The sequence below is a fragment of the Salminus brasiliensis genome, chromosome 19 (genome assembly GCF_030463535.1).
Source record: "Salminus brasiliensis chromosome 19, fSalBra1.hap2, whole genome shotgun sequence".
Taxonomy (NCBI): domain Eukaryota; kingdom Metazoa; phylum Chordata; class Actinopteri; order Characiformes; family Bryconidae; genus Salminus; species Salminus brasiliensis.
The window spans coordinates 31,731,178-31,742,022 of NC_132896.1; the positions used below are offsets into that span (position 1 = coordinate 31,731,178).

General features: G+C 41.5%; 1 protein-coding gene across 1 annotated transcript in view; it reads right to left on the reverse strand.

Annotated features, from left to right (window-relative positions):
- Positions 1-5,619: 5,619 nt before the first annotated feature.
- The window catches only part of LOC140540759 (A disintegrin and metalloproteinase with thrombospondin motifs 2), a 197,000-nt gene continuing 191,774 nt past the window's right edge, over positions 5,620-10,845 (reverse strand). Inside the window, 1 exon segment of the mRNA XM_072663186.1 lies at positions 5,620-7,733. Coding sequence (XP_072519287.1) covers positions 5,620-7,733 — 2,114 coding nt within the window.

The following is a 10,845-nucleotide window of genomic DNA, read 5'->3' on the forward strand; positions in this document are numbered from 1 at the left end:
CTTCCGAGAATACTTGGACGAATAGCGAATAGAGTACTATGGTCACCTTATTGTCTTGTGTTTAGTAGAGTCTAAGATTAGAGGATCTTTGAACTATTAGTCTATTCTAACTAGCTGAGGTTCTTCTTGGGTAAATAGCAAAGCACTTTTGTAAGTCGCTCTGGAGAAGAGCGTCTGCTAAATGCCTTAAATGTAAATGTAAATGTCCTGTTTTTCTCAGTGATGCTGTGATGCAGACTGAAACTCCCTAGTTTTCCAAGTTAGTTTCCATGTTCACTCCTTCATTCTACAACAGCTGTAGGCTGCTTAGACCCAAATCTGCGTGGGACCAGTTGGTCAGACATGATGGAGTCAGCAGGTGAATATTCCAGTGAACTCCAGCTGTGCACACATTGGATTAAAATGGACAGGACCTCAAGAGGATCTGAAGAGACTGGTGTAATCCTCACCCCACAGGAATGCATGATACCTGAGACTAATTGTTTTTGTCCGGGGAGCTCACATCTACAGTGTTTCCTGTTTATCTAGAAAGACATCCCGCCGAGAGCGTTACACTTACATTCAGAAATAGAAGATCATGTATTTTTGCATCGTGCACCGCCTAAGTGCTATGGAGAGGGTGAAGTGAGCAGCAGATTATTTCCTTTTGCAACCGGGCCTGAACTGTGACTGCTCAGAAATCCAGCATGAAACCCCCTTTGACAGGTCTACGTCTACCCGACTAAGCCCTCTGAAACAGTGCCATCTAGAGGCTATCGGGAGGAAGGTCCCTGGCCCAGTTTCTCTCAGAACATCTAGTTCACGCTGATTGGCCAGCTGCTTCAGTCGAATGGCCGCCGATAGGCCGGCAGGGCCTCCGCCCACGATGACGACACCTCTACTAAAAGTGTGGCTGTTTATGGAGCCAGATGTGGTTCTCCTTTGGCTTCGCTCAAATAACCACTCAAAGCACCTTCATTTTAAGGAGTATCGGATGCTTTCGGGACCCTCTTTATGTTCACATTACATTACAGTCTCAATTCAAAATGCTCAACACCAGATTATTTTGAGGTCTGATTCTCAGATCTGATTTTCTCGCCTGATTGATTCACATTCGTATGTGTGATTATTTTGAGGTATGATTTGATATGCATCGACCCGCATATGTACATTTTTTGGTCATCGGTAGCAGCCACCAGGATCGGACAGCCTGAAATCTTCCAAAATCCGATCTCACCTCATTGACCATGGCCACAAAATGATGGAGACCCTCCTCGTAGAGAGCTGTCTTTCTGCAGGTTTCAACTCCATCCCAAATAATCCCAACAGATCCAGGTCATCTGAAGGCAGTAATTGGTTGGATTAGACTGCGTGGATTAGGATTGGATCTAACGCCTATGAAAAAGTATCGGAGCCTACTGACACACAGGGTGTTTATCTGATCTTAGACCACAATTGAAAAAGTAGCTCCAATTTGAATAGGGTCTGATCACATAGCGAAATCACATTAAATACAACAGTCTGATCTGCATGAATTTGACAGTGAATAGATTCTCAATGCGGTAATTTATTGGATTAGGATTGGATCCAACGTCTGTGAAAACGTATTAGAGCCCACTGACACACAGTGTGTATCTGATCTTCGACTACAATTAAAAAACTAGCCACAATCTGATTAGACAAGATCTGATTTTTTGTGGAAATCATATTAAATAAAAAAAATCTGTGTGAATATGTGTGCCTCAACTGATGACTCTTTAGGATAGAGCAGGTCATTATGCTATCTGATTCAGTTCAAATACTCTGACTGTCTGACGTCTGAGTATTTGGAAGCTGACAAGGTGGTTCTAGCTCTGTGTTTAGGCTTAAAAATGAGAATTTGTGTACAGAGCAGAAAGCAGTGTGGTGGAAAACGTCTTCGGTCACAACAGCCGCTAAATGTCTCCATCTGCTGGATTTCTGAAGTCTCTTACCCACTCAGCAGTGCTGGAGCTACAGGTGTAGGAGTCCTCATGAGCATCGTCAGAACTGGGACTATCCCACATGAAGACTTTGATGAGCTCCACTTTGCACCTGGTTGAACTGAGGAAATCACGTAGCTGGCCCTGTCCAGCGGTCATGCTTCAGTATAAAGTACAAACGGCAAATCGCTGCCGTAATGCAAAAACCTTGTATCTCCAAAAAGTCAGCTTTACATAAGAATAAAAAAAAAAACACTGAAAGCTGAAGTCATTTTGGAGCATTTCTATTGGTCCATTCATCATGAAATTTTCACACAATGTAAAGAACAGCTGTCCGATTCACAGAATCCTGAAAAAATGGAGGTACAAGATTTCTGTTTGCGTGACAGCGAAGATGCAGGCCTACAGTCCGTACATACAGACCTGCAATCTGAGCCAAAATTAGGCCAACCATTAGCCATAAAGCATGTTTTTTTGCACAAGATAAAATTGATTTATTTATTTATTCTGCTCTGATAGGGCTTTATTGTTTTGCTTCTCACAAATAGTATATACAAACAAACAAACAAACAAACAGTTACAGGTCTCAATTATAGGGATATTGTTTCCGTCCTGACAAGACGAATATAAAAATATACAACTACCTGATCAGCTTTCTTAACATTTTAACACGAGGTGCTCAACAGCAAGCAGGAAAGATCAGCCAAGAGCTTTTTGTTTTAGAAAAAGACAGAAAATAATAATAATAATAATAATAACAATAAACAACAACAACGGGGCATCCCTGATTTGATCAAACCACCAATCAATGACAGCTAGTATTATTTTTCCTTTTGTAATAAATACACACATGCAGCAGAGAGGAAGACGGGAGCTGTAGGGGAAAATGATGACTAGGGATTGAACAATAATGCTGGTATGATATCATTGTTATAACGGCTTTAAAAAGACTGGCATTGGACAAACGGATATTTGAGGATGTCGTTATTAAACTCCAGAAGACTGGAAGACTTCAGAATGTTTAGGTGATGCTGGACTTGTGTGCTTAAGGATCTTAATATGTCTCAACATTTTATTTATCCATTTTATTAAGTATTTTTTAGAATAAATTAAAATCTGTTTTAGAATTTGATATAAAATGTCGATTATTTTAGATATTTTAATTTCTCTGCATTTTTCCCAGTTTCTACATTTTTAAAAATGCCTATATATCAGCATCTGGCCAGAATTCCCAGTCTTGCTGCATCTCTAGAAAGTTTTGCCAAATCTCTTTTTTCATTTTTGATGTAGACAGATCAGCCAAGGGAAAACATTGATGTTCTTCATCTATAGTGGCATCTATCCAGCAGTAGATATATTAGGCAGCAAGTGAATCTGAGCCACTTTGACAACTGGCTCATCTCCAAAACATCAGGCAGGTCCTGTGGGTGTGGGTTGTCCCTAGTATGCAGTGACAAAGGCTAGCTGATGGGATCCATGGAGGCTCCACCCACCTCACAACTTACTGGACTTAAAGGACCTACTGCTAAAGTTTTGGTGTCTTGGTGCCAGGTGCACAGGACGTCTACAGAGGTCTGGTGGAGTCCATGCCTCAAATAGTCAGATCTGTTGTGGGACCTAGTCAATATTAGGCAGGGGGTACTAATGATAAGGCTGTTTGGTGTAAATTAAAAAGTGCTTGAATCTGCCCTGAAGTGTGGCCTAGAGTGAAACGTGGAACATCGTCGAACATGGGATTAGCATAATATCCCTGTAGCACCACTGAAATCGTAATAGCTCTGTAATACCCTGTACATGTTGATATCGTGTGTATATGTCTATCGTTTTTGTGCACATCAAGAACATTAAATCCAAATTTCAATACTAATATCAGTTTAATCTCAGAGACCCGGAATACGGAATGCTGATTTATCCACTGGGGCGGTAGAAGAACCACTGGGGTTTTTCAGACCATGAACATGTATAATGGTGCATAATGACTAAGGGCTGCATAGTGTCTCCATCCACCGTATCTCGAGGTTAATCAGTGTATCATTCTTCCTCTTCATATTCAGTTGAGAATCCCAAATCGGAAAGTCAGCATTATTTCGTTATAAAAACGAGGTGTTTTTCATACTTTCAATTTTATGCTCAAATCATTTTATCGAAAATAATATAGAACCAAATATGGAAAACTATGAAAAAACAAAACGGACCAACGATCAAACTTTTAATTGATTAACTTAGTTTGCTTTGTGTGACCCTGATGTTCATCTACTTTTTGAGTACATTCATACATAATACAGTATATATGAATATTACTGCTGTCCTCCACTGTACTGTATCTCCATTTTTGTCAGTTTTTAGTTTTCTCCATGGTTTGAACCCATTAGCTGCTTGTGTACACTGACCAATAGAAATGCTCTAATGCTCTGACCTGGAATAAGCTCTTATTTTACTTTGACTTCCATTCAAAGTTAAGAGCATTTTTGGCTTCTCCTGTAAAATCATCATTTTGAACACACATGGTTTTCACTGGACAGTGGCAATATACTATGATTATATATATATATAAAAGTTAGCAAAATACTTTGCAAATACTACAATATATATATATCGTAGTATTTGCAAAGTATTTTGCTAACTTTGATTATCAGTCTTAGAGTTTCATAGTTTCATAGAGTTTCATCTTGTTCAGAAGAACTAAACTCTGCTGTGAAGGAAGATGGCATTCAGAGTCTTCCAGCTTTTGTGGTTTACTGTAAACCATCAGTCATATTTAAAGTTATTTTGTATTTAATTTATTTTGTAAAAAAACTGACCTTTACTTTCCAGACCTTTACTTTCGGTCTCTCCTCATTTAAATGGAGGCCTGGTCTTATGTGACTAGAAATAACTGCCCAACTGTGTTGCAAAGATGGCTGTCAAGTGAACAGCCTGCTTATAAGGATTTTGGACGAGCTAGCAGGCGAGGGCACTGTCACTACCTGATCTGCGCCCCACAGTGCCAATTTACATTGTGTGCACATGCTCGGCACAAATCAGGCAGGGAAGGCGAATCGGGCAGTGCCAGGCGCTGTGAGGTGCAAGACCCTGAGTGTCGACACCAAATAAAGAAAAAAGACAATAACTTCCGGGTCACCAATTAAATATGAGAGTCCAGTTCGGCCTGTGGTTTGTTTGTTTTTTCATTTCCTATTTTTGGTCTGAGCATAAAATTTGTTTTTTGATATCAGACTCATAAACGAATAACAAAATAATTTCATTAGTCGTTTGTTTCGGGATTCTCAATATGAAATGAAAGAACAATTCACTGGTCGATGTTTAGTTTCAATGTTAATGGATATGCCACTCCTGATCTGCTTTAGCTTAGAGTAAATATGTGCCTTCTAAAGGTGTCCAGTATTTGGTCTGTTGGGAATCCTCACATTATTTCCGGGTTTCTACAAAAATCACAATGAAGCAGAATTCCCTTTTTTGAGGAGCTCTGTGCGTTCAGAGCAACTGTGCAAACATCTGCTAGTGGTTTTGCTCCACAGAGTTCAGTTTGCTATGGAAGTGAATGTAGGGAAGCACTTCGGTAGGTACCGCGGTGTACGAGTTTGGCCATCTTCCAGTACTTAATCCAAGCACCAAGACTGAGTATGGACTTCAAACGTTGCACTGACATTATCTCTCTATAAGAGAAACCAGGTTGGGCTCAGACGCCCTTAGCTCTTTTCAATCTCCGTAAAAAGATCCGCTTCTCCTCGAGCAGCTCCTGGATGCGCTTGTTGCGTGTCCGTTCGCGCAGGAAGATGCGACCTCTCCTGGGAATCACGTTACTCTCAGGGAACTCGGTGTCCAACCCGGGGTTTCGAAATGGAACCTCAATAGCGTTGTTTTCCTCTTCTTTGTTGGGTGGTTGGGTGGGGGGTGTTGCTGTTGTTGTTGTTGTTGTTGTTTTCTTCGGTGGTTTGGTTGTTGTCTTCTTCGGTGGTTTGGTCGTTGTCTTCTTCGGTGGTTTGGGTGTGGTCTTTTTCGGTGGTTTGATTGTGGTCTTCTTCGGTGGTTTGGTCGTTGTCTTCTTCTGTGGTTTGGTCGTTGTCTTCTTCTGTGGTTTGGTTGTTGTTTTCTTCGGTGGTTTGGTCATCGTCTTTTTCGGTGGTTTGGTTGTTGTCTTCTGTGGTTTAGATGTTGCCTTTTTCGGTGGTTTGGTTGTAGTCGTCTCTGGTGGTTTGGTCGTTGTCTTCTTCGGTGCTTTGGTTGTAGTCGTCTCTGGTGGTTTGGTCGTTGTCTTCTTCGGTGGTTTGGTTGTTGTCTTCTTCGGTGCTTTGGTTGTAGTCGTCTCTGGTGGTTTGGTCGTTGTCTTCTTCGGTGGTTTGGTTGTTGTCTTCTTCGGTGCTTTGGTTGTAGTCGTCTCTGGTGGTTTGGTCGTTGTCTTCTTCGGTGGTTTGGTTGTTTTCTTCGGTGCTTTGGTCGTTGTCTTCTTCGGTGGTTTGGTTGTTGTCTTCTTCGGTGGTTTGGTCGTTGTCTTCTTTGGTGGTTTGGTCGTTGTCTTCTTTGTCACTGTTGTCTTCACTGTTGTTTTCTTTGTTGTTGTCTTCTTCTTAGTTGTCGCCTTCTCTTTTGTTGTCATGGTTGTGGTCATCATAAGGGATGCGGTTGTCACGGGCGCTGTTGTCCTGAGAAATGCATATGTCGTAGTTGGCAATGTCAGGGATGCGGTTGTCACGGGCACTGTTGTCTTGAGGGATGCAAATGTCGTAGCTGGCATTGTCAGGGATGCAGTTGTCATGGGCACTGTTGTCCCGAGGGACGCAGATGTCGTAGTTGGCATTGTCAGGGATGCGGTTGTCACGGGTACTGTTGTCCTGAGGGACGCAAATGCCGTAGTTGGCACTGTCAGGGATGCGGTTGTCATGGGTACTTTTGTTCTGAGGGACGCAGATGTCGTAGTTGGCACTGTCAGGGTTGCGGTTGTCACGGGTGCTGTTGTCCTGAGGGACGCAGATGTCGTAGTTGGCATTGTCAAGGATGCGGTTGTCATGGGCGCTGTTGTCAAGGCCGTTGTTATGAAGGATGTTGTTGCTATAGTAACTGCTTTTTCAGTTGTCTTCATTTCTTCTGTAGTCGGCAACAGTGTCGTCACAATCAGCGGTACGCTACTAGAATCGGCAGATGTTTCAGCACTAAGCCAGCCTGAAGTGGTTATCTCCCTTTCTTCATCTCCGCTGGCCGACATGGTCTGCAACTCAGGAGGTGCACCGCTGCTGACCGTAGGTTCCTCAGGCATGGCTGTGGTGCTGGAGTCTTCTGTGGTTGTGACCCTGTTGGTGATTTCATGAGCACTAAAAGAGCTGTTCTCTGTCCCACCATCAGTAACGACAAAGCTGACATTGGCACTCGTGGTCTGGACGGTCAGGATGGTCATCGTTGCAGAAGATGCGCCTGTCGTTGTGGTCCCAGCAAGGCTGGGAGTTGTGGTTTGTCCATGGGTGGGAGATGCAGTGTCAGCATCATCCCCTGCTGATGTCGTGAAGGACGTATTTGACCAGGTATCGTGTCCTGTGGTGGTATGTGGAGAAGTGACCGCAGCAGTGGTCCTGGGTGGCGTTGTAGTTTTCTTATGGGTGGAACCAGGGCTGGAGCTGGAGCTCTCCCTGCTGGTCACCCTTGGAGTAGTATATGGAGACCTTGTGGGGGCATCAGTCTTCGTGTTGTTGATGGCACTGCAGGACTTGCAGCATATGCGCTGGAAGCTAGGCAGCGAACAGTACTGGTACAGCACCTCCATCTTGCAGAACACTGACCGGTCAACATTACATCGCTGCCCTGAAACACAACAGAATAGAGTGCTCAGACTGGGCTACATTAGCATGCACTGAAATAACTATAATAATTATTAACCCTTAGAAGCTGCACTTTTTTTCATGACAACCAAAGTGTGCTGTTTAACCCCTTAAACTCACTGGAACCACCATTGGTTACTGGCTTAATTCTCCACAGTTATAACTTAGGATCAGCTCGGTCAGTCTGCACTGCTTTGCATGTAGTTAAGCAGTCAGTAAGCTAAAGAAATATTGGAGTCGGCTCAGATTTAGTTGATCGGAAATCATTGTGCTGGTTTCAGAAATAGTAAACAATAGATAGACTATAATATCAAGTAAATTATACACCATTATCTTCAATAATTACTGTACACCCATCTTTATTGATTCACACAGACAGAATATGTCAGTTCATATATATATATGGCCTATTTGACCTTATCAAGGTAGTCTGGGCCGCTTTCAGAGGCTAGCTAAAATGTACTGGATTTGGCTGGGTAGAGGTTTTTTGGTACAAAGTTTACATTTCACTTCCACTCTGTTGTAAGTCAAACACATCTACTGATGTGTGTGTTGTGGAAGAGCAAGCCTCCCAGACTGGATGCCCATATTAACTGACCATTATACACTAGGGTTTATTACTCAGTAACTATAGGGACTTCTGTACAAACTGGAGGGGCTATTCTTTGGTCAAATATTTATAATATTCAACACAGATATGAAGCATATCTCAATAACAAGTTTCATAGGTACAGCAACACAGTACAGATGTAGTTAGATCCTGTAGTATATACAGTATGTTGTTTTTTAAACCGAGACGTATTTTAATAGTTTTGAATGAAAATACATTGATTTGTCAATTTAATTTATGCCAAATACACATTATTTTAATATGTTTAACAAATTCATACACTGCAAAAATATTTAAATGTTTACATTTTCAATCTCTCTGAACATCTCTGTGTTTAGAGCTTAGATGCAACTTTCAATTCCTAAATATCTAAATTCAGAGAATTGACTACCTTAGGAATTGATTCCCAGCCCTAGGCTGCAGTTTGTATAGCAAGTATGCTAGCTAGCATAATAGTTTTAGTAAGGAATGTGATCATTAACTATAATTAATAATTAGCTATTGCTAATTATAGCTAGCTAGCATATTTACTATTCAGCCTACTAGCCGACGCTGCGCTTAAAATGCATTTAGCACTTCGCTTCAGCCCATCGGATTGAAGGTTTATTTGTCAAATTAAATTGAAGTTAATAATTAATATTGATTATGTTCTTAAGTATTGAGTCTGTTATATATATATATATATATATATATATATATATATATATATATATATATAGTGACAGTAATGCTTCCTGACTTCTAAGGGTTAATGGCAGACTGCAGGGAGGGGAACACAGTGTCGTGTGCAAGTCAGCATCATTTTAAAGTGCAAGAAAAGTGATGCATGTATAGAACTCAGGAGCCCATGCAGAAGTAAACTCAGGAGCCCATGCAGAAGTAAACAGAAATAATACAGACATAGACGTCAGCAGTGAAGCAGAGATAGACTATATGGACAAAAGTATTGGGACACCTACACTTACATACACATACAGGAGCTTTAATATGACACTCCATTCTAAACCCATAGGCTTTATTAATATAGAGCTGGTCATTCTTTGCTCCGAGCTCTAACAGCAGCAGCAGGTCTGGAGCTCTGAGTCAGTTGGAGGCTTTTCTGCACTCTGCTCTGAGCTCAGCACTCGGCCCTGACCCCACTCTGTAACTTTACGTGGTCTGACAGACACTCAGTGGACACTGAGCTGCTCTCTGTGAGCTGTTCCTCCTAAACTCTTCTACTGTTCAATAATAACACCACTCACAGCTGATGGAGGAAGATCTAGGAGGGAAGGTCTAAATTTCACCAGCTGACTTGTTGTTGTAGTTGTTGGTGCAGCGGTGTCTCCTATTACATACAGAACCACGCTGGAGTTCAGTGAGCTCTTCAGAACCTCCAGTTCTTTCACTGATGTGTGTAAGGAAGGCAGACTGCAGGACTAGAGGCTTAATTTTATACACCTGTAGCAATGACTGAAAGACTGAATCAAACACCGGAATTCAGTGATTAAGAGGCGTGTCCCAATACTTCTACCTGTACTGTCCGTATAGTGAATAGGAGAGAAGGTAGAATTATAATCACTGACCGCTGCGTCAGTCCAGAGCACAGAGACAGCCCAGCCTTCTTCTGTTTTTATAACACATTTTTATTCCTACTTTTGCAGTTGTTCATGACAGAAACTGAAACAATGAGATGCACTTCCCGCCCCGCCCCCTTAAATATATAGATATATTAGAGTTGTTCTCTTAAGAAAAATAAATCGACTGTATCGAAAGGTACAAGTTCACAGTAACTTTGGTAAAACACTTCATTACTTGGAGACCAGACAATCCATTGGTAAATCAGAGCACGTAAATAAATAAATAAATAGGTAAATAAATAAATCAATCAGTCGATAGATAAATAAATAAATAAATAAATTGTTGGTCATTGGTTAAATAAAATACAGGATTTTCGATGATGATGTAAAAACTGGCATGGCACACAGAAGTGTCATATATTAAACATTTACAAAACATTAATAAAGTTTCCCTGATAAATCAAAGTGCATATAGACGCAGTGCACGTTAAAGTCCATCTGAATTTTTTTTTTTCCCCGAAAAACGGTTTTGTCCCCCCGAACGTTAGCCAGCCGAGACGCAGCAGGCCGACAGAAGTAACCGACAGTTACTCATAGCATATAATATTAGCTTTTTTTCTGATAAGTAAGGAGTTAACAGTCATAAACGTTATTAAATACAGTCAACACCGAGAATTTACAATATCGCACTGCGAGGTCTGGCTTTTCCCCCACGTATTTTTAACTGATTTTTTTTAGCACGAAACTTCGGAATAGCTCGCTACATAGTCACAACAGAAATGTGTTTCACAATACAATGACAAGTCTGAAGTGATAAAGAGATGCCAAGTGTCAATGCCAATTTGTACCGCTCCCACCCTTTCAATCTCCCCCCACCCCCCTACCCCCCTCCCCGAAACACCCGCCGGGTAGTCGGCGTTTAGCAT